This window comes from Melospiza georgiana, chromosome 2 (genome assembly GCF_028018845.1).
Source record: "Melospiza georgiana isolate bMelGeo1 chromosome 2, bMelGeo1.pri, whole genome shotgun sequence".
Classification (NCBI taxonomy): domain Eukaryota; kingdom Metazoa; phylum Chordata; class Aves; order Passeriformes; family Passerellidae; genus Melospiza; species Melospiza georgiana.
In genome coordinates this window covers 96814140-96839263 of record NC_080431.1, presented here as the reverse complement: position 1 = coordinate 96839263, position 25124 = coordinate 96814140, and the positions used below count along the sequence as shown (strand labels likewise).

The window sequence follows — 25124 nt, the reverse complement described above, 5'->3', positions numbered from 1 at the left end:
AGGACACTTGGCAAGGCTGGGGCTGAGCACCCACAAGGAGAGCCAGCTGCCAGCCCTGCTGTCCCCAAGGGTGACACAGACCCCTGTGGGGACAGACCCAGCCAGTGCCAATGGGCAAACGGGCTGGGATGGGGGGGGATCTGCCCCGCAGGCACTGCTGGTGTGGGATGGGCTCTGGGGGAAGGCACTGAGCTGGCTCTGCTCTGACAGGATTCCCAGGCTGGGGATGGACTCCCAGCATGGGGACAGGCACTCCCAGAGAGGGGACAGGGACCCCATGGTGGGGACAGGGACTCCAGGGACAGGGACGGAATCCCCACAACGGGGACAATAGGACCCCTGGGAATGGAACCTCTGAGTGGGATGGACCCTCAGGGTGGGGTGGGGCACCTGGGAATGAGGACAGCACCCCCAGGGACCACCATAGTGGGGATGGGACCCCCAGGAATGGTAACAGGGACACCTGGGTTGGAGATGGGGTGAGGACAGGAACCCCCAGGGGTGGGGACAGCACATCCAGAGCAGGGATAGGGATCAGAGTGGGGGTAGAACCCCTGGTGTGCAGATATGAGGTCCAGGGTGGGGACAGGATGCTCTGGAGCTGGGAGAGGGGTCTACAGCAAGGGGAGGGGGCACCCAAGGATGGTGACAGGCACCTCCTGGGTGGGAATGGGACATCATGTTGGGGACAAGGACCCTGAGGGGGACAGGTGCCCTGGAGTGGGGACAGGGATGCCCAGGGTGGAGACAGGAACCTTCACAGTGGGGATGGGACCTTCAGGGTGGGGACAGGATCCTTAGAGTTGGGGATAGGGACCCTGAGCTGGGCCTAGTGTTGTCTATGGGGGCTGGCTGAGCTATCCCATCCCATCCCATCCCATCCCATCCCATCCCATCCCATCCCATCCCATCCCATCCCATCCCATCCCAGGCATCATGAAGGCACTTGGGTCAAGACATGACTTTGCTCAGAGCCTCCTCCTAACTGTGAGGGCTCATGGGGGGAGCCAGGGTCCCAATTAGGGAGCCAGGTTACCCCCAAACACCTCTTCCCCCATCCCTTCTCCCAATAAATAAAAAAATAACTTAAATGTGAGGACACCCCATGGGAATCCTCATGTGAAATTATCTGACCAGGACCCACCACCCCCCTGTCCCCCACTCCCCCTTCCTGCCCCATTACCCTGCACCCAGGGTGGGGTGGGCTGTGGAGGTCATGGGGTTCCCACTTGCTGCTGGTGATGGTGGGATGCAGGGTGTGGGGCTGTGGGATGAAGGATCCTCAGCTGCAGGATGCACAGCTGCAGGATCTGGGATGCACATCCATGGGACCCAGGATATAGGGTCACAGGATGCCGGGCTGCAGACACACGGCCGCAGGATCTGAGGGATCTGGGATGCGTGGCCGCAGGATCTGGGATGCTCAGCTGCAGGATGCAGGGCCACAGGCTCCAGGACACGTGGCAGCAGGATACAGAATGCACAGCCATGGGGTCCAGGATGTCCGTCTGTGGGATGCAGGATGCTGGGCCACAGGACACACTACTGCAAGGTGTGAGACGCAGGGCTGCAGGGTCTGGGATGCTGGGCCACGGGAAGCACGGGATGCTGGATGTGCGGTGGCAGCTACTTGCGGAGCTGGAGGCTCTCCAGAAGGACGCGCTTGTGGCCGGGCTCCAGCACTCCAGCCTCCTCCAGGTCCTCCTCTGTGATGTCACTGGGAATGAAGCACAAAGATGGGGCTCTCTGACCCTGAGGGGCACCCCACCCCACGAGGGGGTGCGAGAGCCCCCACTCAGGCTGCTGGGCGCACACCAGGCTCCATCCTGTCCCTGCCGTGGGGTTTTGTGACCCTCAGGGGCACTGGGGATCCCGAGACGCAAAGGGCACAGGGGAGCAATGGGGACATCCAGGGGCAGCAGGGACTCCCAAGGGCAGCACAGAACCTTTGGGGGCCCTCCAGGGGCAGTGGGGACTCCCAGGGGAAGTGGAGACCTGCAGAAGGCAGTGGGGAACCCCCAGGAATAGCAGGGACCATCAAGGGCAGCACCCCAAGAGACCTCCCAGGAACTCAGGCAGCACTGTGACCCCCTGGGGAAGTCATGCACTCACTGGGGCTGGCCAGGCTGGGGGTGGGAGTGGGTGGGGGTCCCTCCCCACCATCCTGGGGGGCTGCTCACCTGAGGAACTCCAGGTCGTCCCAGCCGTTGCGCACCAGCCCCTCCTCGTACCGCTCCAGCCCCAGCGCCCGCAGCCACTCGCCCACGCCGGGCACGGTGCCCACGCCGCGGCCCAGCGCCTGTGCCCCAACAGCCTCAGCACCATTGGGCACCCCAAAGGGAGGCCCAGCCGAGGTGCCGAGGACCCCCACCCACCCTGCATCACCCACCTCCTCAGCCAGGTCCTCCTGGATGCTCTCCTGGATGGAGTGGGGAGGGAAGGCAAGGGGGCGGCCATAGTCAGGGTGCAGGCAGCGGGGAGGCAAGGCCCCCTTGGCCAGCAGCGGTGGTGGGGGGACCACCCTCCCCTTCCCACCCCCGTAGTCCACCTCACTCAGTGTCTTGGCCATCTGCAGCACCGAGCAGGAGCGGTCATCCAGCAGCCCTCCCGACAGGCCCCCGGGAGCGGGCAGTGCCCCAGGAGCAGGCAGTGCCCCGGGAACGGGCATCCCGCCAGCCCCCTCCATCCCAAATCCAGCCCTGGTGGCTGGGGGTGGCCGGGGGTGCAGCTTGGGCAGGGGAGCCTCTCCGAAGGCAGCAGGGTGGGATTTGGGGTCCTCACACCCGCTGGATGCCAGCAGCTCCTTGGGGGTGCCCAAGAAGGTGTTTTGGGGGAGCTCCAGCTCCCGCGGCAGCGGCGGCGGGGGGAAATCCGGCGGGGGCAGGTTCAGGGTGCCCAGCTCCTCCTCCTCATCGCTCTCGCCACCACAGCATGCCGAGGGGCACTGGCAGCGCTCCGGCACTGCCACCTGCACCTTGGCCTTGGGGGGCTTGCCGGGGTCCCCTGGCACCAGCAGCTGGTGGGGGACCCCCTCCAGCACGTAGTACGCTGGGTTGTTGAAGCTGTTCTTCAGGGGACCCCCTGAGACCTCTGGCACTGCCTCCACCTTGGACCTGTGGGGACAGGGTTGAGCATGGCACCTCCACAGGAACTCCCCTCCCTAGCCCTGCCCACGCTCCCTCACCGGCTCGGGGCGGCCTCATCCCTGGGGGCGCTGCGGTGCGGGGCCGGGGGACGCGGCGCTGCTGTGGTGCTGCTCTTGTCGGGCTCCTCCGGCAGCTTCGCCAGGAGGGTGGTGGGGGGCTCAGCACCCGTGGGCTTCCGCCCCACAGACCTGGCAACAGGAGGGGTTGGGTGGCCCATGGGGCTTGAACGTCCCCATCGGGGTTCAGACCCCCAGGAGAGGTTCAGACCCCATGGGATGGGTCTCAGCAGCCTAGATCAGGGCTCAGATCCCCAGCATGGGGCTTTGCCCTCTAGGATGAGGTTCAGCCACCAAAACACAGCCAGAGCCACATTCAGAGGCTCAGAGCCCCATCCCTGCCCTGTGTGGCACAAAACTGGCATCAGGACTGTCCCCGGTCGCATCCCACACACCTGCCTAGAGGGATACTCTAAGCAATAGCTGTGCTCAGGTGAACCCCTCAGACCTCCCGACCCCCAGGTGCCCCCCACCCTACCAATCCCTGTCCCCCATACTTGGCATTGTCCTGGGTGGCCCTGGCACCTAGCAGCACCTTCCCTTTGCTGGCTGTCGTCTCATCCTTATCGATGCTGATCCACTCTGCCAGGGAACAGGGGCTCAGTGGTGGAGTCCTCTCCCCAGGGTGCCCCCCTGGGTGAGGGGTGCTCACCATAGAGCCTCTCGCGGGTGCCCAGGCGCTCCGTGGGCACCCAGACCTTCATGGAGCCACGGATATTGCCGGTCTCCTCACCACGGTGGGACAGGTAGGTGAGGAACTGCTGGGCTGTGCTGCCGATCATGGACTTCAGGGCAATGACACACTCCCCTGGGGGTGACAGTGGGAGAGGTTGGGGGTCTGCACCCCACAGACCCCCGGTGCTGGCGTGGTGCTGGAGTGGACACTCACCATAGGACTCGTAGCCATCAAGTGACTTGACAGTGAGCAAGAGGTGCTGGTCCTGCAGGTACTCAATCTCAGAGAGGATGGGCTTCAGCTGTGGCAGAGGGAAGGGGGTGCTGGCACTGAGCACGGGTCTCCCTGTCTGCAGCTTCCCACAGGACCCACCCTGCCAGCCCCCAGCCCCTCCTCACCGTGGGCAGCTGCCGGGATGACCACTGCACCTTGAGGAAGTTGATGTTGTCACTGCTCTGGCTGTCGTTCTCGAAGCTCTTCTTGAACTCTGTGATGGTAGCAGGACATGGCATCAATCCTTTAGCCTTCCAGGATACCATGAGCTTCCTGAGACCCCTCTCAAGCCCTCTGGGACCCCCCACTGCCATTCCAGTCCTCACCTTCCAGGCAGGTAGAATAGAACTCGATGAAAAACTTGGTGCGACTGGAGGTCTTTACAATGGCTTCTATGCTCTCAAACTCGATGTATGCCTGCTCTGAGGACTTGGAGAGCCCTCCATGGAGAGGCAAGGCATTGGAATCTCCCTGGGGCCTCTCCATTTAGAGGGAGAGGTTGGACCATGGAGGGGCAGGGGACAGCAAGGGATCCCCTAGGGCATAAGCACCTTTTTTGGAAACGAACTGGGATGTCACTCCCACTTCAAAGGAGCCGAAGACAGGTGAGTGGTCACTGGTGACAATGTCATCTGTGCACCCTGCAGCCAGTGGGAATGGGGAAGAAGTTAGGATGGAGAGGGGAGGACTGTCCCCAGAATAGAGTGCTGGGGGTGGTTATAGTGCTCACCATAAGCGTTGCAGTTGACATGAGTCTCGGGGTAGGACTTCCAGAGGATGCGGTCACACCAGGATGGCACGTTGGTACGCACCTGGCAGGGGTGGGGAGTGGATGGGGGTTCAGATTGGGGTGTCCTCCACTCCCCCAACTCCCCCTACCCAGCACCTACCCCTGTGGGCTTCTGCTTGTGCCAGACATAGGTGTCCCGGGAGCCCCGCTCGTAGCGGTAGGTTGGGGGGAAGGTGATCTCCTCCTCACCTGCAGGGACAGCAGTGGGTCAGGACAGTCCCCACAGCAGGGGCTGCAGCACCAGACCCTCCTGGAGCCCCCCCAGTTCTCACCAAAGCGCAGGAACACCTTGTGCTTCTCCTTCTCCAGATTGAGCTGATCGACCTTCAGCAGCGGCTCCAGCTCCTTGCGGCTGATGTAGTTGAGGATCTCCTGTGGGGACCAAGGTGTTGGCACTGGGCTGGGAGGGGAACCCTGACACTCCCAGCTGCCTTGCCACCCCCAGCCACCCCTTCCCCTGACCTGGATGTCCATGTCTAGGCGGTAATTGAGGTCCCCAAACCAGAAGAGGTGGGTGAAGCGAAGAGAAATGTCAAAGGAGCTCAGCTGCTTATCCCCCAGTGAGAGCAGGCGCAGGATGTCCAGGTAGTTCTGGTTCCTCCTGAAGCAGGGGACACAGGGACAGAGTGTCACAGACATGAGGACAGGGCCTGTCCCAGCCCAGCCCAGGGTAGGGGTGCTCACCGTGCAGTCTTCTCATTGCCAGAGGTGAGGTGGCAGTTGACAAAGCCAAAGGAGGTGCCATTGAACATGAAGGAGACACCCACAGCGCCCTTGTTCCCTGTGAGGAATTGAGGACATGGGATGTGATCAGGCAACCCCTGATTCTGCCTCGGAGACGGACACTCAGCCGGCCCCAGGTCACGGTGATGGGGCACAGCCCCCCACCTGGCACATGCTGAGTCCCCATGCTGAGAGGCCTCCTCATGAAATGCCCCCCAGAGTCCCTCTCATGCAAAGCACACCTATCCAGGGCCTCCACATGCAACACAAACACTCCCAGAACCTTCCCCGTGCACTGCACACAGAGCCCTCCTCGTGAAACACCCGTGCTCTGGGACCCCTCCCCGTGCACCAACAGGACCCCTCCACGTGCAACACATGCCAGGACCCCTCCCTGTGCAACCCTGGGACCCCTCCCCATGCAATGCCCACACACCAGGGCTCCTCATCATGCAAGGTACACATGCTGAGACTCCTCCTCATGCCACACATGCAACAACAGGACCTCCCCAGTGCAGACAGCCCAGGAGCCCCCCCAGTGCAGTGCACAGCCCGTGTCCCTCTGTGCCCTGCTGTGGCCCTACCCAGGGTGTTGGCGATCCCTGTCTTGACGCTGGAGGTGCTGACGTGGCTGATGCGGTTCTCGTGCTCTGGCTTCACCAGCACCACCACCTTGATGTTCCACAGGGACTGCATGGCCACCTGTGGGTGCCAGCACCCTCAGCCCCCTGCCAGCACGCCCTGGGGCCCCCTGGGGCCACGGGGGCCCCTCTGGTGTGTCCACAGGGAATGCTCATTACTGCTTCACCAAGGGCTGTTGCCCATGGAATCCCACCACCATCAATCAGCATCCACAGCTACCCAGCACCAGGAGACCACCCCAAAATACCTTATGTCACCAGACCTGGAGCACCCACAGCCACCCAGCACCACGAGAGCACCTCAGAACAGCCGGTGTCACAGAGCCAGAGCACAGCCACCCCCGGGACACTGAGCATCACACACCTCCACCACCCACCAGTGCCTGCACCCCAGAGCCCCCAGGGTCCCCTGGTGCTTACCGGGCGGTACTCAACCTCGGTGAAGTCCTTGAGGACGGAGCGCAGGAAGTCCACCCACTCCTTGTCTCCCAGGGAATTCTCCTGGGTGCCAAAGACGTAGATGTCGTGCGGTATGGCCATCGTCACCTCGTCCAGGGTCTTGCCCAACCCCTTGGAGGTGATCCATGAAGTGATGTTCTTGGGGGGAGGAACGCTGCCTGCAGGGGGACAGCAAAGTTAGGGGGGGACCCCAAGGCCCTGACACCCCACCAAGGGCTGCTCCAACCTTGCTCACCCATGTTCCAGGTGCCAATGAAGACAGAGATCATGTCAGGCTCGTCCTGGTGAGAATGCTTGTTCTTCATCAGCTGCAGAAGCTGACAGAAGGCCTCACGTTTCTGCAGAAGGGGGCAGTGAGTGGGGGTAGAGGGGGTCCCTACAACCCTCTCCCACCCCCCTGCTTTGGCTCAGCCAAAGCTGGCACCTTCTGGGCATGGGGATCACCCCAGGCACATCACCCAGCCATCAGGCACCAGTACCCAGCGCCTGTCCCTGAGCCCTACCAGGGCCCAGGGGTTACAACCTGTCCCATCCCGTCCCTACAAGGGACCCCTTGTCCCCTACCCGCCTCCAGCTGAGCGTTACCCACCCGAGCACTGACAAAAACAAAGTCTTTCCGTTGCGTTTTATCCTTTTCCTTCTCAAAAACGATGCCCAGCTTGTTCTGCACCCGCTGTGACTTAATCAGCTGCCGAACTGAGGAGGAGAGGAAAGAGCTGAGAGGGTGCTGGCTGCTAGCTGGGTGCTGGAACCCCCCCAGTGCATGCTTTGGGGGACCCCCTAAGATGGGAACACCCCCAGCATGAGGAATCTCCCAGCTTCCAGCTCACCACTGAGCCTCACAGGGATGCTGCTCAGCACAAAGGGTGCTGGGGCCCTCCCAGACACCTCCCCACTCACTCTTGTCATGGGTGAAGGTGTTCCAGTCCTCCTGGGAGTCCTTCTGCTTCTTCAGCACCACTAGTTTACCCCCCTCCACATCCACGCTCAGCGTGTACTTCTGTGACTTCCCAATCTTGGTCAGGTCCCCCAGGGTGATATCCAGCTTCACCTGCCAGGGGACACTGGGATGAGGGAGGACACAGGGGACATCCCAGCACCCTGTCTGGCATCTGGCCTCCCCCAGAGACACCTAGGGGTCTGTGCCCTCAGTGTCACACTGGAGGTACTCAGCTGATGCTGAAATCCCCCCAAAACTCCAAAAGAGGGCAGGGCAGGGGGTAGGGTCGGGCTCACCTCGAAGGTCTGCACAGGGATGCTCTTGGCCTTGCGGGAGAGGGGTTGAGGAGGGGTGGCTGGGGTGGCTGAGCTCATCTCCTGCAGGGCCTTCAGTGCCTGCCAGAGCCCCAGCAGGGTCAGCTGAGAGCCCACCAGTCCCCCAGCTCCAACAACCCACCCAGTCCCACCAATCTTCCAAGCCCCACCAGCCCTCAGCCCTACCAGTGCCAGCTCCATTGGCCCTCCCCAGTCCCACTGGTGCCTCAATCCCACAAGCCCATTCCCAGTCCCCCAGCTCCACCAACTCAGCAAGCTCTGCCAGTTGCCCCAGTTCCACCAGTGCCCTCAGCCCCACATTTTCTCTGGTTCACCCAGACCCCTCAGAGCACCCCCCATCAGGCCATCCAGCCCTGCATCTCCAGCCTTACCTTCTTCTCGATGGACGACAGGAAATCTTTCAGCACAGAGAGTTTCAGCACCAGGTTCTCCAGCTCCTGCTCTCCACTCTGCCCTGCTGTCTGGAACCCCCAGCAAGACACCCCAGCACTGGGATGTGAACCCCAGACCCAGCCCAGAGCCTCCCCCCACCCCAAGTGGCAGCGCCCACTGGCAGTCTGGGATGGGGTAGGATGGTTAGGTGTTTCTCCACAGTTTTTCCCACCACCTATGGATGGTTGGGTCTGTGGGTACAGTTCATGGTGGGGGGCTGCCACTGCTGTGTTCCCATATTCCCTTTACCTGTTGCAGGATCTTGGAGACCATGGGGGAGCTCTGCTGGTCAAACACCTTGGAGAGGATCTCCAGCCCTGCCAGCACCTTGTCCACCTCACTGGAGAGGCAAGAGGAGCTGGCTCACCGGGTGGCACATTCGTCCTTCCGTCTGTTTGTCTGTCCCAGTGCCTGGCACTCACCTGTGCAGCCGTTTGCAGGAGGTGACGAGAGTCTTGTTGAGGTGGGGGAGGCTGTTGGCCCCTCCCTTCACTGCCTCCAGATCCAGGCTGTAGCTGCCCTTCAGGTACTCGTGAGAGATGCTGCTGAGCCCATTGGTGCTACAGAGAGAGCACCTGGGGGGTGAGAGCCAGCAGGGAGGAGCAGGGGACAGACAGGGGACAGACAGGGGGACAAGCAGACCCTCACCTCTCCACTGGCCTCTCTGGCACAGATGGTGCCAGGCCAGTGGGGCTGAGCCCCGCTGAGGTGCCAGAGAAACTGGTGGAGCCGGAGCGCGGTGGCAATGGCGGCTTCTCATCCTCTCCATCTGCAGTGGGGCATGAGGGGGCCAGTTACCCCCACCCCACGGGTCTCAGGACCCCATTCACACACCCATGTCACCCTGCCATACCCGAGTAGTCCCTGTCCTCCACGGTCTCCTTCTCCTTCTCCCTCTCGACCGGGAAGAGCAGGGTGCAGACCAGCCCCTGGTTGGGCTGCAGGTACAGGGCAATCAGCTCGCTGAGCGTCTTGAAGCGCCGCACCTGCACGCCCTGTGACGTCTGTGGGGACATCAGGACACCGGCACCATCAGCACCTGCAGCCATCATCACTGCACACCCCCCAGGTGGAGACAACACCAAGCAGGGAACCCCCCCATCCAGGGATGCCACCGTGCAGAGACAGGAATCTCCCCAGGCAGGGATACCACCATGCAGGGACCCCAGGCAGGGATACCACCATGCAGGGACCCCAGGCAGGGATACCACCATGCAATGATCCCCTTGTGTGGAAGTGCCACCACACAGGGACGTTCCCATGAAGGGACCCCCATGCAGGAACCTCCATGCAGGGACCCCCATGAAGGGATCCTCCCATGCAGAGATGCCACTGTGCAGGAACCCCTCCATGCAGGGACCCCCATGCAGGATGGGGGGCTGACCCCACAGCCCCACGGTGGGGACCAGAGCCCATTGCAATGAGGCCTGTAGGGTTGGTAGCTGGGCACACAGGGTGCAGGCAGCAGCCATCCCTCAGCCTCCTCCCTCCCAGAGGCAGCTTTTCCTGCCAGCCTGGCCAGCACAAAGAGGGTTCTGTTGCTCTAAAAATACCCAGTGCCACAGCCGGCCAAGACAGGCACAGCCAAGCCATCCGGCACAGCCGGGCAGGCGCGTGGCACGGCGCCAGGGCTGAGCCCAGCACAGCCACAAGGACAGGTAAAGCCACAGCACGAGGCCAGCACTGAGCACTGCTGAGCCAGAGAGCCCCAGTGCCCACGAGCCAGGGGTGTCCCATGCCCGCGCTGCCCACCTGCACGGCCAGGAAATCCTCCTCGTCCGGCAGGATGCGGTAGGTGTGCACGTGTTTCTGGAACCTGTGGCAGCAGGGAGGGCATCAGGGGGTGCTGGGGGTGGCTGGTGTCCCCCCACCTGCCTGCACGGCCCCTTCCAGCCCCAAAGGGATGCCCAGTACTCATCTAGTCAGACCCCTGCTTCACCAGCAGCGACAGTGAGGAGCTCCAATACCGCCATTCCCCATGGAATGCAGTGAACTGACAGGGAACCCATGGAAAAGCCACGGGAAAATGCCTGCAGGGTGGGTGCTGGGAGCCCGAGAGTGACTCCCCTGCGTGCTCCGACCCCACAATTGACAGCACTATGTCCTTGGCAGTGCTGCTGCCCTGCTGCACTGCCTGTCTGTGCCAGAGGCACTGTCCCCAGCCCACGGCACAGGCAGGAGCTGGCAGGAGCAGGCAGGAGCTGGCAGCCAGGACACCAGGAAACAATTTATTTTCCTGTGGAAGCTGACAGGAACCAAGGACACGATCCCGGGGCAGGGGGTGATGGGCAGTGCTAAGAGATGGGGTGAAAACATCAGTGAGTGCAAGGAGCAAGACTGGAAGCCCTTCCCCATTTCAGGGACTCCAGGAGACAGGGAGCCTCAGCACTGCCAGACCTCCCCACTGCAGGGCTGTCTGCAGGGACCGGGACTCCTGGCTGGCCTCTGGCCACAGAGGTCACCGTGAGCATTGAGGCTGCTGTCACCACACCGGGGCCACTCAGCTGCTGTGTCCCCTGCCCCAGTGGCAGCTCAGTGCAGGGCTGGAGGACTGGGACAAGGCAGCATCCATCCCCCCATGCTGTGCTGTGTCCCTGGACAGGGTGCCGTGCCCACACATCCTATCCCACTCTGTCAGGTCCCCTGGTGTCACCCTACAGTTCTGGTTACCCTGCCAGCACCCCACAGCACCAGGTCCCTGGTGCCACCACGTCCCCTGCAGTGCCAGGTACCCCATTTCTCCTGCCTCCTCTGGAGGTACGACCTGCCCCAGCATCGCTGGGGTCCTGCCAGGTGTCCCAGTGCCCAGTCAGGGTCATTGTGAGGGTGGGGCCATGGAAAACTCTCCAAATGGTAGGGGGGGCTGAATGGGAATCCACAATGGGGGGGCTGTATGGAAAACCCTGCTAGGGTGGGGGAAGGGATCAGGGGCTCCCAGACTCAAAGGAGTCTGTGGGAGAATCCCAGCTGGTAAGATGGGGAGCACAAAGAGACACCCCCAAACGAGGGCAGCATAAGGGGTCTCTGTGGGAAGTCCTAACACACAATTGGGGTCTCCACAGCAGGAACACCACTGGAGGTGTGATGTGAGTGCAAGAGGAGCCCCAGCACAGCACCAGTATGTGGAACTCCGGATTGGAGGGGCAAGGAGCAGGACCCTCAGGAGGAACCTCAGCTGTGGGGGACACCAAGGGGTTCTCTGTGGATAACTGGCAGGGGCTGGAGGGACACCCGGCACAGGGGGTGGTGCTGTGGTGAGGGCCTGCAGGGCCCCCTGGCTGCCCAGCCCCGCACCGCTGTCTGTCTGTCGCTGCTATTTTGGTGAGCAGCGACGGGGAGGGGGGGCCAGAGAGCACCGGGCTGGCTACAAAGAGCCTTTATGCGGGAGCTGCGGGACTCCCCTGTCGCTCTGACGCACAGCACCCTGCCAGCACAGCGGGCACCCCGCATCCCCGCTGCTCTGTGGCACACAGAGGGGCACCTGCCACCCTGCTTCACCAAGAGCAGGGTGTGGGCACCCGGGCAAGGGGGATACCGTGTGCCCACTGGCACCACCCTGGCACTGGTGTCCCCCGTGAACTGGCAGTGAGCCAGGATGGAAGCTCCAAGCCCCCACGCTCCTGTGGGACATCACACCAGGCCTGTCCCCACTAGCACTGCTCACCAACCAGTGACGTCAGCACACCCTGGGGTGCCACTGCTGTATGCCACCACTTCCCAATATGAAACAGCGAGGCCACAAGTGTGACACCCTGGTGTGCCACGGTGGGACACCCCAGTGTGCCATGGCAAGGGCACAGTGAGATGTCCTGGTGTGCCACATCCAGCCCGGTGAGTCCATGGCACACCAGTGGGAGGGTTAAAGGAAGCCGATGCTGCCGGGATCCCACTGCAGTTCCCTTTCCTCCTCCTGATTCTGCAGCTATTTTTAGGCCAATGGCTCCACAGCCCTGTCCACCCACTCACAGGCAGTGGGGGTGCCTGGTGAGATCACAGCACCAGGGACTCCCAGTAGCCCTTGTAGGAGTGCAGCCTCCCGGCCTGGCATCCCCATGATGGGCTTTGCCATGCTGTGTGGTGCCAGTGCCACAGGCCAGCCACGTGGCACCCATGGCCCCCTCACCAAGCAGTGAGAGACATCAATGACAGACACACCTTACCCAGGCACCCGTGCCACAATGCTGTCTGCAGCCCCCTGTCACCCACACCACACAATGCCCTCCCTCCAGCCACACGGCACCATTAGATGCTGGAATTGCAGGCTCTCCCCATGCTGTGCCCAGTGCTGCCTGCCACCCCAGCTCTGTGGTGGGGAGCCAGTGCCCAGAGCCACACTGTTACCCCACATGCCTGGGAAACTGCATTTGCCACTGTCCACGGGGCAGGACAACCACACCACCATGGAGGCTGCATGCCTGGCAATGCACACGGCACCAGCACACAGCAACCCCAGGCCAGGGCAGGCCAGCTCACAGAGCACTCCCAACTCTCCCACAGGCTCTCAGGGCACAGAAAAGCTTTGAGTTCAAGTGCCCTCACCACCACCTCACAACCACATCAAGGTCCAGGTGCTGGCACAGGCAGCCAGCCTTGAGCAGAGCCAGTGGCATGTCCCAGGAGTTTCAGCACAACAAGGTGCCAGAGGCCCCAGGTATGGTGGGGTGCTGGGGTGCACCACTGGGCAAAGGCACTTCGGGACCCCCAGGGCTGTCAGCCCTCACCTGTGACCTGGCACAAGCTGGGAGCCATGGAGTTCCATGGCACTATTCAAGCTGTCCCCCCTTCCCAGGCTGGGGACCCCCAGACACGAGGGCAGGAGCTGGGGGACTTCCAGTGCCATGGGTAGGTTCAGGGACCCCAAGAGTGTGCGGCAGGTGCTAGGCCCCCACCTCATAGACCCCCATCATAACAGGGGTGGGTGACACAGTTCCCCTGGAGCCAGCCCAATATCCCCCCACTGCCTAGAGATTCCCAGGTCTCCTGGGACACCCAGGCCACAGCAGGGGCCATTGCCCTGGTGCTGCGTCCCAGAAGTGGCAGTCCATCCAAAACCCCAGGTCCCCCCGTGTCCGTGCCCCCCACCAACCACTGACAGAGCTGTCCCAGCCTCCCCGTGCCCAAATTCCGAGTAACCCGCACAGTACCGGTGACCCCCGTGTTCACTGTATCCCTCTCTGTCTGTTGCCCTCTTAGTGTTCCCCCATCCCCACCAACGCTCCCTGCGTGCTCCCCTGGATCCCTTCCAGTGATCCCCCTGCCTGTTCTTCCTTGGCGCCCCCTCCCCCTGCCGGTGCCTCTCCCACTGTTCTTCCCGGTGCTGTGCCAGTGCTTCCTTGGACACCCGCCCTGCGTAGCACAGTGCTCCCCCGGATCCCTGCAGCGACCCCACCGTGACGCCTCAGTGCTCTCCCCGATACCTCTGGCGCTCCCCCAGATCCTCCCCTCTGCTGGCCCAAGAGCCACCCCCGGCTGCCCTCCCGACCCCCTGCTCTCCCCGGACCATCCGCGAGGCCCCTCTGGTGCCGCCCTGAACACTTCCACTCCTACGCCCGACTCTCCCCGGTACCCCCACCCCGTTTCTCCCGGGATCCCCCCAAAGCTCTCGCCGGTGCCCCCTCAAGCTCCCCCCTGCAGCTCTGCCACGGTCGCCCCCGGTCCTCCCCCCGACTCCCTGCCCGTGCCTCCGCAGCTCCCCCGGCCCCGCGCCGGTCCCCTCCCGGCGCACCCCTCCAGGCACCCCCGATGGCCGCTCCCGGGTGTCCCCCCACGCCCCACCGGTACCGCGGGGGTGTCCCCCCGGCAGCCCCCCGCCTGTACCCCACTCACAGCAGGCAGAGCGCGTAGGCCCCCGCCACGCTTTCGCTGTCCCGCACCAGGAAGCTGCCGTCCCGCCCGGCCCGCGCCAGCTGCTCCTCGGCCGCCGCCCGGCTCAGGTCCCGGTGGTACCAGGGGGGCACCGGCACCGGGGCCGCTCCTCCCGCGCCCCCCGCGGCCCCCGCGCCCGCCATGCTCCGCCGCTGGGGCCGCGCCGCGGGGCCGCGCTCTGAGGGGGAGGGGGAGCCGAGGGGCGGGCAGCGGGGCGGGGAAAGGTGGGGGACAGGGACATCCCGGGGACAGGCGGGGGCTTCGGGGGCTTCGGGCGTCGCGGGCCCCAGGGGGGCACCGATGAGGCACCCGGGGGCCCACGGGAGAGATCCGGGGGCGGCCACCGTGAGGGGCGATCGCGGGAGTCGAGGACCCGGGAGGATCCTGGGGGAGCAGCAGGGGGAGCTCGGGGGAGCCCTGGTGGGGTCCTGGGGGCGCACCCGAGAGACACCGGGGCAGATCAGGGGCCGTGAGCAGGATGTTCAGGGGGGCATCGGGGGGTCTGACCGAGGGGCAGCGGCACCGAGGGGCCGAGAGCAGCGGGTAGCGGCAGCAGCAGTGGGGAGCACCGGGAGGATGAAGAGCACCGGGGCGGGGAGCACCTGGGAGGGGGAAACCACCAGGGGAGCACCGGGGGCATACCGAAGGGAAGAGCGAGGGCACGATGGTGTGAAGGCACCGGCAGTGTGAAGGTACCGGGGAGCCGGGCACTGGGGAAAGGGGGGCCGCGGTGGGGCAGGGCTGGGGACTGGGGCTGAAGAAGTGGGAGGCGCGACCTGGTTTTGCCACCAAAACCGGGGACTTGTCCATGGGCCAGGGACGGTGCCATCTCACAGCTGGGAACGCGGAGCATGTGGGGGGGAAAGGGACAACTGGGGTGGGCTCCAGGCCAGCGGAACTCCCTTGACAACCATGATCCCACCTCAGGGTCCCCGGGATATCCTCCCCTATTTGCCCATAATTTTCCCAGTCTCATCCTGTGCACCCCAGCGTGTCAGTGACGCCCGGGGCCCTGGATCCGTGTCAGGTGCTAGGACACATTCAGCGATCCCATCCTCCTGGGCCCCAGTGGCAGGCAGCCCTGTGCCTGTACAGTGGTTTGGGGGAGGCAGTGCTGGGTAGCCAGGTTGGTCGGTACAAATGAATAGGAGTGATGTCTGCTTCATCTCCCCACCAGAAGCAGCATGGGACAAGCAGACACCCCCAGGTCCCTCAACCATCCTATTGGATCCCCACAACCATCACACAACACCCAAGACCAAGCAGGGCAGCAGCATTTATTCATGAGCCACATGCCTCGGGGTGGGGGGACACAGCTTGGGGACATCCCATGGGGAGGTACAAGGCAGCCTGGGGACCCCCCTGACCATCTACTGCCCGCTCCTGCCTGTAGCCCCTCCTGCTCAGAGCAGGGCCAGCAGGGTGAGGGGCAGCAGGGACAGCAGGATAGAGGGCAGGGAGTTTGGGGGAGCATCGCCACGGGCGTAATACTGGGCGACGGCAACGTTGGGGTTCCCCTGCGCGGGGTCAAACCACATCTGGATGCAGCGGCCGCTGCCACGGTGGTGGGACGTGTAGCGGTAGGAGCCAGACCAGACCTGCTCGCAGAGCGCAGCCGCCGTGGGGAACACAAACTTGAACTTCTGGCACATGGCACCCTTGGGACACTGGTTGGTGCCTGGGGGTGGGCAGGGGGTGAAGTGGGCGAAGGGCTTTGGGAAATGGGTGTTGTTCCCCTGTGCATGGGGTGCACATGGACCCCACTGGCATTGCTGGGGAAGAGAGAGCTGACCTCAAGGAGGCACAGGGTCTCACATTGCATTACCCCATGAGGACCCTCACACCCCCTGACCCACCCACATACACAGGGGATCCCACCTGGCTGCCACCCCCACCCCATGGGGACCCTCACACCTCCGGACCCACTCACAGCCACCAGGGAGGGTGGACACAACCTCTCCTGCAGCAAGATGGAGGGTGACTAGAGACCCACAGCGGGGTCGAGGCATGATGGGGGGTGCCCTGCAACCCCCACTCACCTGTAGTCCAGTTCCAGCCCTTGTGCCAGTTGACCTTGCAGGTGACAGCATCCTGGCAATCCTCCCACCACTGCTCACAGTCCTCCTGGCACAGTGGCACATCCCGGATCCGCTCCTTCCGCCAGCTGGTGTCTGCCTGCAGGGCCCCCAGTTTCCCCCAGTTTCCCCCAGCTCACCCCAAGGATTCTGGTGGGTGGATGAGGGCAGGATCTGCACCTACCTGGTCGATCCATGGCCCCAGGTTAGGGGAACACTCATAGAGACACGTGTCCTGGATGAAGTGGCGCTTGCACTTCTCTGGCATGGCTCCACAGTGGTCCCAGTTGAAGTTGTACAGGTAGGACTGGTCCTGGTGAGCTTCCAGACTGGTGTTGGCAGTGCAGCAGGCATTGTCCTTCCAGAGGACACACTGCACCGGGGCAGCCGGGGCTCAGCTGGGACCCATCAGGAGCCACCAGGGCTCAGCTGGGACCTGCTGCAGGTCCAGGGAAAGCACCAGTGCCCGTGGGTGGGTGACACTGGGTGTGCTGGAATTCATGTTGGGGCACAGAGCCCCCCAGCCTCCATCCTGGTGACCCCACAGCAAGTGACACCAGTGGGTGCTGGTGCAGTGGATGAGGACCGTACCTGCCCATAGAGCTGCCCCTCAGGGCCAGGCTCTGTTTTGTGGTGCTTGGCATCCATGCAGACATTCAGCAGCGAGTCCCGTGTCACCGTCACTGCTGCAGTGGCAGCTGGCCAGGCCACCAGCAGAGCCAACACCGCTGCCATTGCTCTGCCAGGGCGGCAGCAGGTCAGGATAGCAGCACTGAGAGACGCGGTGACAGCAGGGACAAAGTCCCCCGCCGTGCATGTGGAAGCGCGGCAGCACACGGTCACTGCCCACGACCACCGACAGTGGGGTCTGGGATCTTACCTGGGGGTGCCAGGGCTCTTACCTGGGGGGCAGCTGGGCTCCAGGTGCCGTGGGGCGAGCACAGCTCATCTCAAAGGTCGTGGTGCAGAACAACCCGTGGCCACTGATCACGGGACGCGGGAATGCAGCGGATTGGGCAGCACTGAGGGCATGGAGAAGACAGTGCACCCCGCCCTGGCTCCCCACTGTGTCCTGGACTGACACTCGTGCCTATCCTGGCCCCTCATCAGCCCCACATGCGGCTGGGATTCATCCTCCTGGCGCCGGGCTGGGGCCAGCACCAGCCAAAATCCACTTATGGCTGTTTTTCCTTCCCTCCTATGGGAGGTGGCCTGACTCCCTGACACCAGCACAAGGGGAGGACCTGGCCCCCCAGCACCACAGGGCCCCTGTGAGTGAGTGGGGGGGAACAGCACAGTGGGTAAGAGATGTTGCTGGCAGGGACAGGTACCCTGGCAAGGTCACCTTTGGCCACAGGGGAGAGGCAAGTACCCCTCATTGAGTTCCAGGTCCTCAGGGGATCACAGATCCCATGGAGGGGGAGCAGATACCCTGGGGGAGAGCAGTCACTGTGGCTCTGGAGGGACAGAAACGCTGCAGAGTGAGACATGCCGGCTGGGGGAGGACTAGGAGGGAAGATATCCTGCAAGGGACAGATACTTCCAAGGTCATACGTGATGGGGGGGGCAGACGTGCCCCGGGGATCACAGATGCCCTGAGGAGGGGGGAAGATACCCCCTCAGAGATGAGAAATACCCCCCTCACAGGTGACAGATACCCCCAGCCATGGATGACAGCTGCCCCCACAGGAGCAGATACCCCACCAGCATCACAGATATCTCCTCACTGGGGTCACTGGTACCTGTGGGGCTCACATGCCCATCGTTAGTCACAAATATCCCACGGGGGGCACAGATACTCCGTGGGGATCACAAATACGCCCTGAGGGGGGGTCACAGATAACTCGGGGCTGCCCGGGCCAGCACAGCAGCCCCACACTCACAGGGGCCCAGACCACCGCCTGTCAATCAAGCCGCGCCCCGCCCCCAGACAGCGATAGGCCACGCCCCCTTGCGTGCCTGCACGCCCTCTGCGCATGCTCCGTGCGCTGTAACTGATTCCGGGTCGGCCTCCGCTTCCGGCAGGGCGGCTGGCGCCGGCCAGGCGCTGCTCCCGGTGCCCCGCCATGTCCACGCTGTTCCCCTCACTCCTGCCCCGCCTCACCGAGTCCCTCTGGTTCAACCTCGACCGGCCGTGCGTTGACGAGACCGAGCTGCAGCAGCAGGAGCAGCAGCACCAGGCCTGGGTGGGCACCGGGGCGGGGGGAGCCGTGAGGCGGCGGGTCCGGGTGTCAGAACCGGGAACGGGTTCGGGGCCGGGGAAGCGGCCCCTGCTCCTGCAGCGGGCACGGCCGCGGTGCGCGCTGCGGCCCGGGTGTCCCGGGACACGGGGCTGCCCCGCTGCGTGGCTCCCCCCGGGTGTTCACCGGCTGTGCCCGTGTTTCAGCCGGTGCTGCCGGCTCGGGCACCGCTGCTGTCGTGTCCGTCACCCGGGGCTCCCCGGTTACCGTGCGGGGGTTTATTAATAAGATGCTGCTGAACCGAGGCTCCTGCACTAGCTCCCAATTAATGAATTAACTAATTTCCCGAGGGAGGCGAGGAGCGATTTCTGATCCTGCTAACTGACAAGTGTTTGTGCTGTGAGCGTGGTTCGGTGCTGCAGTGCCCCTGTGTATGGGGGGGAAGAACATCTATTTGATTAAAGTTTAAAAAAAATACCAGTAATTAAGCTTTTATAATTAAATAATAAAGTTTAAATCAATTAAAACCCCAGCATGTAGAAGAGGTTCCAAGTCCCTCTGGGTGGGAGGTGCTGACGTAATTTAATTGAGCTTTAATTATCTGCTGTGGCTGTGTTTGTCTGGCTGATCAGATGTCCCAGATTTGGTTATTTTTTGATAAAGAAATACATAAGCTTTGTGTTTGGGCTTCTGATGGCACACATGGGGACGCCTCGACCCCTCTGAGCACCAGAGTGTCACTGGGATCCCCCTGCTTGGTGGCAGGGTGTTGAGGCAGGGTGTTAAAGCTGCTCTTCCCTGCTTGGCTGGGGGATGCCAGGGAGGCAGCAGGACTCTGGGCATGGTCAGTCAGCCACACAAGGCAGCAGCTGAGCCAGGAGGGCCTGTTTGCTGGGCTGTCATGGAGCTGTTGGAGTGCTCACCCTCCTCTCTCCCTTCCCCAGCTCCAGAGCATTGCTGAGAAGGACAACAACTTGGTGCCCATAGGAAAGCCAGCGTCCGAGGTGGGTGTGTGCACAGGGAAGGGGGGGTGCCACAGGGCTTGAGGGGCAGATGGGGTTGCTGGAGCTGTTGTGTCCACAGCACTATGATGAGGAGGAGGAGGAGGATGATGAAGATGATGAAGACAGCGAAGAGGACTCAGAAGATGATGAGGACATGCAGGATATGGATGAGATGAATGATTATAATGAGTCTCCTGATGATGGGGAGATCAATGAGGTAAATAGTGTGAGACCCCAAAGCAGGGGATGTGAAGTGTGTGGGACCCTGAGCATGGGCTCCAGGGGCTGTCTTCTCTCCTTCACACCCTCTATTTTTTCTAATTAAGTTCTTGCTCTGGGGGAGATCTCAAACCTCTTTCTTTCCCAGGTGGACATGGAGGGCACAGAGCAGGATCAGGACCAGTGGATGATCTGATTCTGCCACAACCACACCAGACCAGAGGCTGGGGGAGAGCCTTTGCCCCCACGGCTCTGGGGGACAGTTCAGTGAAGCTCCTCCTGCCATGGCTGCTGTGTGGGGCAGGAGATTCGGAGCGAAGCCCTCCAGGGGAGGGGACACTGCCACCTGGCATATTGGAACTCACACATCTTTTCTAATAAACTCAGTTTTCAAGAAAACAACCCCAAATCTGGTGTCTGAGGCCACCAGGGCAGGCAGAGGGTAGGGCTGCTCCCCACCATGCACTGGTGTTCCTGGCACAGCTCCCTGTGCCGTGCAGGCAGGAGCCCTATGGGGAATGAGCCCCTCCCTCGTTACCCACCGCCCCCAGCACAGACCACAGCAGCCACTGTACTTCCTGCAGAGCCCTTGTTGAAGCCCAGGCCGGGTTGGGGACCTGGCACTGCCACGGTGACCGTGGCACCACGGGGCAGGAGGTGCCCACTCAGTGGGTGCCGGTGTAGCGGAGCTCGGCGATCCCGTCAGGAATGGCGCGGAAGTACTCCAGGCTGGCGCGGTGCACCCTGCAGTGGTATTTGCCGCAGGTCTTGGCGTACTGCAGGAAGTGGGGTGCCCCAGGGAAGAGGACATTATCAGCCAGGATGGTGGCCCCCTCAGCCAGCAGCTGGTGGCTCTCCAGCAGCCGTAGATCCCGCAGGTAGCTGCGCTTCCAGTGATCCATGAAGACGAAGTTGGCGTTCACCAGGCCGTGCTTCTCCCGCAGGCGGGGTATCACCTCCTCCGAGGGGCCCACAATCAGCTCCACCTGTGCTGCACCCCCCTCGGTCACTGGGGCAGGGTGGCAGGGTGCCCACCCACGCCCCTGCTTCACAGGGTGGTGAGAGATCCACATGGAGCAGGATCAGGGTGCCCAGCCACCCCCCTGCTTCACATGGAGCAGGATCTTCCCTCATGCACTACCCAGCAGGTGCCTCAGTCCCTGCAGCAAAGGATCCCACCCCATCTCCTCCCTGGTTTCCCATGCAAAGCTGGGCTTTGTCCCAGTGCCCCGGTGCTCACCGTCTCCTCGCTGAAGCCAGCCAGGCGGATCACCTTCTCGGCCACGGCCGCGTGTCGGGGGTCGCCCTCGATGGTGTAGAGGCGGGCGCCTGGGGGCAGCCCCTGTGCCAGCAGCACGGTGCCATAGCCACAGTACGTGCCCAGCTCCAGCACCCGCAGCGGGGCCCGCTCCAGCAGCACCCGCTCCACGATCCGCCCTGGCGTGGCATGTGCCTCTCAGCACCACTCTGTGCCACCCCAGCCCTGTCAGGGCAAGGGTGCCAAGCAGTTCCCAGAGGCATGGCGGAGAGCCATGCCAAAAATGCCACAGCCAGGTCAATGATGCCACAGCCATACCAACAGTGCCATGGCTCACTGGTGCCACAATCATGCCAACAATACTATGGCTATATCAACAGTGCCACTGCCATGCTAATAGTGCTGTGATCACACCAACACTATCACAGCCATGCCAGTGGTGCTGTGGCCATGCTGGCAATGCCATGGCCATGTCAGTGGTGCCATGGCCGTGCCCAGTGCCATGCCCTGTGTGGTGTGGACAAGCAAGGGTGGCACTCACCTTTGTCGGGCCCCACGCAGCTGAGGTGCTCACAGTGGTAGCACCACTGGTCGAAGGTCTGGAGGATGTGGTGGGGGTCCCCAGGGATGGCATGGGCCAGCACGTACTGGAAGGCACGCTGCTCCCGCGAGGTGCCGGTGAGCCGGTCCCGCAGCCAGGCCACCAGCACTGCCCGGTACAGCAGCACCAGGTAGTGCCGGTACCGGATCAGCAGGGTCACAATGAAGGGGAGGAAAGCCAGGGCAATTGCTGGAGACACCATCACAAGCGAGCGAGGCTGTGCTTTTTGTTAGTTGACTTTGTTAGTTTTGTACTTTTCTTGGGAGTTCTGCCAAATGGGAAGATTTGCACCCTTTGTGTCCACTATCAGTAGCATAACCTTGGACCCAGGCTTTGAAAATCTCCCCTGTGCAGAGATCATTGAAGCATTGTGAGCCCTTAAGCCATAACAAGGCAAATCTATCCTGTCATGGGATGCTGTGATAGGGTGTCCTTCCAGGGAACCTCACAGCTCCCACTCATGCCAGGAGTCGGCTGTGCTGTGCTGTGCACCCCCTGGACGTGCCCCTCTCCCTGGGCTCCAGTGCTGCTGGGCCTGTAGGGCTGGGGCACCCCAGGATGATGTGGAGATCCCTGTGCCAGGGCTGGGGAGTGCTGGGGACCCACCTGCCAGGGTCTAGATATTGGGTTTGGCTGGGCTGGCATCCCAGGTGATTGTGCTGCTGTGAGGGGCCTTGTTCAGCACAACCCTTTGTGCCCCCCTTGGTCCAGCTTTGCTGCTCCCATCCCCAATATTCTGTACCTCACCCCCTGCTCCCCACACCCTGAGCTCTTGGGGGTGCCCAGCCACAGTGACAGGATAGGGCAATGGGGGTGGCACCTACCTGTCCCCGCACTCCAGGCAGGCAGAGGCAGGCAGTCCTGTGTGGAGCCCTGCTGCCACTGAATTATTGATGGTGTCACCACAGCTGCAGCTGCTATCAGAGCTCCGGTTACCAGCTCAGTGGGGCTGGCAACTGAGACGGGGCCAGGCTGGGGCGGGGAGGTGGTCCTGGGCTGCACAAGGGGGGTCTGGGGTGCTGATACTGGAGCTGGGGTGCTGATACTGGGGCCTGGGGTACCAGTATCATGGCTGGAGTCCCACTACTGGTGTGTAGTACTAGGAGCTGTGGTCCTGATACTGGAACTGGAGTCCTGTGACTGTGCACTGGGAATACCGGGTACTGGAAGCACTGGGCAACAGGAGCACGGGAAGTCAGAAGCACTGGGAGGACTGGGAGCCCTAATCAGTGGACACTGGGGACACTGTGGGCCCAGGGAGCATGGGGGCATTGGGAGCACTGGGGGTCTGGAGGGTTGGGGCACTGGGATCTATTGTGGTTTAGGAATGGTACTCCCCTGCTCAGTGCCCCCACTGAGACCCTCCAAACCATGCCCATTCTCTCACTCTCCTGCTTTCCTTTCCCCCTTCCCACAGGGGCGGGATGGAGAGGAGGCACAAAAGGTAAAGGTTGAGATAAGAATAATTTACTGGCTATAAGAAAATCAACAGTAACAGCAACAATATTAATGACAAAGGGAACAAGAAAATATTCACATGGAAGACCCCTTTCCAACCAACAGACAATACCAGAAGCTCCCTCTGCCAATTTACTTGACAGTGAGCTGGTGTATGACAATGGCTCTGTACAAACTTGTGCCACAATGACTGTATACACCAGACATATGGGCCTAAAGGGGACTTAGTTATTTGAATCCCTGTAGTAGACTCAACCTCCAGCACCCCTAATTCTCTCCAAGATACTGGGTACCTTGCTCCATGGTTCCACATGCCTCCATGCACTACTTGATCATCCCTGGGTCAGTGCCTTTCCCTCACACTTGACAGGAGTTGCCTGCAGAACCTGAGAGTTTGTGTGCTCTTCCCAATGCCCTTGTCAATGTTCACATCCCAGGACAAGGATCCCAGCTGCTTGGCTTCACTACTATCCCCTTCCATATGGGCCAGGATATCCCAGCACTGGAGTAGCCAGGTCACCAGGGGCTCACCTAACTGGTGGCTGGGCTTTCTCACACATCTTACAGCTCACCTGGGGACATGGACCAGGTGATTTTCTCTGGCCCTGCCTCCTGCCCCTGTTCTGAGGGCCCTGCTCTGCCATCCCTCACTAACTGAGCTGGTTTTCTCTTGGGTTCCTCGTTCCCTGCAGGGGTGGCTGCTCCCAGCACGGGCTGTTCCCTGGCTCAGCTGCAGCTGCCGTGGCCATGGTGCTGTTGCTGTTTCCTCCTCCTCCTCCTCCCCTGAGGGTGCTCTCCACTGACCACTGGTGTGCAATGAAGAGTAGCCAGGGCCCAGCACACTGCAGTAAGCTGCTCATCTCTGCAGCTGACACAGCATCTCCTTGCAAACATTCTGTCACTTTATCAGAGGCTGCAGTTGTTCAGGGGTGAACTCCCAAACCACCGGAGCAGAGAATGTCTCAAAAAATTGGCCAATTTTCTGGCACATTCCCTGCCACTCATGACTATTCCCCCTCGGGACAGGTCCCTGAATGGCCTTCTTGGAAATCTCTGTTCTGCCCCCAAAGGTGACTCTGAACACAGTGAGGACTGCACTGAGAGCAACAGGAACAGGCTTTCTTACCATCCAAAGGGAATTAAAAATGCTCAAAAGCTGTTGTAACAGGCCTGAAGGAGGAAAAGGGGGGGAAAATGGAGAAAATCATCCTTCCCCTGTTCCCCCCCCAGACAAGGTATGGTTATTAATGGGCTTCAAAGGGCAGGAGAGCAGCACTGAATACACATCCCAGAGTACCCTCATTGCCCTTGGTGTTACCTTGTCATAGACTCACCTCCCACAGCACAGCAACAAAGAAATGCTGATCCCTGTCCCTGCTCTGTGAAAGGTCACCCCGAGGAGCACACACAGGAACAGAGCCAGGGTCAGGTACCACACCCACATGGACAGACCAAGCACCACTGTGACCAGTGGCCCTGGACCCAATACAGCAAATGCTGACATCAAATTTGTTTCCAACCCACTATTGTTACCCCAACCCTAAGTCCCCCATGATAGGTGACAAACAAGGACAGTTGTGGTTCAGCCAGCAACCAAGCCCAACCCATCCACTTGCCCACTCCCCCATCAGAAAGATCAGGGAGAGAATTGGAACGGTAAAAACTGGAAATCTCATAGGTTGAGGTCAAATACAGATTAATAGGAAAAGCAAAGACCACACACACAAGTAAAGCAAAACAAGAAATTAAGTCACCTATGAAAAATGCCAATCACTTGTTTTTAAAATTTTAAAAGTTTAATAGTAATAAAATGATTATAAAAATAGTAATACAATTAGAGTAATAATAATTTGACAAATTGAATGAGGACAATATGAGAAAATAGAGACAAGGAGTTATGGACGTCCAGGTACCTTTTTCTGGGCAGCATGAGCCTAAAAGAGGACCCCCATTAACAAAGGACTAACCCTTAAAAGCAATAGCCTGTTGTATA

General features: G+C 61.5%; 4 protein-coding genes across 4 annotated transcripts; 1 reads left to right on the top strand and 3 right to left on the bottom strand.

Moving 5' to 3' along the window:
• Window positions 1-925: 925 nt before the first annotated feature.
• On the bottom strand, window positions 926-14479 carry INPPL1 (inositol polyphosphate phosphatase like 1). The gene is made up of 28 exons (XM_058045763.1): window positions 14298-14479; window positions 10224-10287; window positions 9325-9475; window positions 9120-9240; window positions 8894-9031; window positions 8721-8811; window positions 8411-8500; window positions 8001-8099; window positions 7665-7815; window positions 7354-7460; window positions 7000-7102; window positions 6726-6922; window positions 6249-6366; window positions 5626-5722; window positions 5404-5542; window positions 5214-5313; window positions 5042-5130; window positions 4882-4963; window positions 4703-4792; window positions 4478-4591; window positions 4277-4365; window positions 4092-4179; window positions 3855-4010; window positions 3700-3784; window positions 3185-3334; window positions 2390-3113; window positions 2181-2299; window positions 926-1717 (listed from the first exon to the last, which is right to left on the bottom strand). The coding sequence occupies exons 1-28, from the start codon at window positions 14477-14479 to the stop codon at window positions 1627-1629; spliced, it is 3825 nt and encodes a 1274-aa protein (XP_057901746.1). The 3' UTR covers window positions 926-1626.
• Window positions 14480-15158: 679 nt separating this feature from the next.
• On the bottom strand, window positions 15159-18364 carry LOC131097062 (folate receptor alpha-like). The gene is made up of 4 exons (XM_058045760.1): window positions 17003-18364; window positions 16596-16784; window positions 16376-16511; window positions 15159-16014 (listed from the first exon to the last, which is right to left on the bottom strand). Exons 1-4 carry the CDS (start codon window positions 17144-17146, stop codon window positions 15740-15742), a joined length of 744 nt encoding a protein of 247 aa, XP_057901743.1. The 5' UTR covers window positions 17147-18364; the 3' UTR covers window positions 15159-15739.
• Window positions 18365-18398: 34 nt separating this feature from the next.
• Window positions 18399-20216, top strand: ANAPC15 (anaphase promoting complex subunit 15). The gene is made up of 4 exons (XM_058045762.1): window positions 18399-18597; window positions 19536-19595; window positions 19675-19812; window positions 19963-20216. The coding sequence occupies exons 1-4, from the start codon at window positions 18478-18480 to the stop codon at window positions 20008-20010; spliced, it is 366 nt and encodes a 121-aa protein (XP_057901745.1). The 5' UTR covers window positions 18399-18477; the 3' UTR covers window positions 20011-20216.
• A 263-nt stretch (window positions 20217-20479) lies between these two features.
• Window positions 20480-21875, bottom strand: TOMT (transmembrane O-methyltransferase). The gene is made up of 3 exons (XM_058045759.1): window positions 21630-21875; window positions 21055-21267; window positions 20480-20800 (listed from the first exon to the last, which is right to left on the bottom strand). Exons 1-3 carry the CDS (start codon window positions 21873-21875, stop codon window positions 20480-20482), a joined length of 780 nt encoding a protein of 259 aa, XP_057901742.1.
• Between the last annotated feature and the right edge of the window lie 3249 nt (window positions 21876-25124).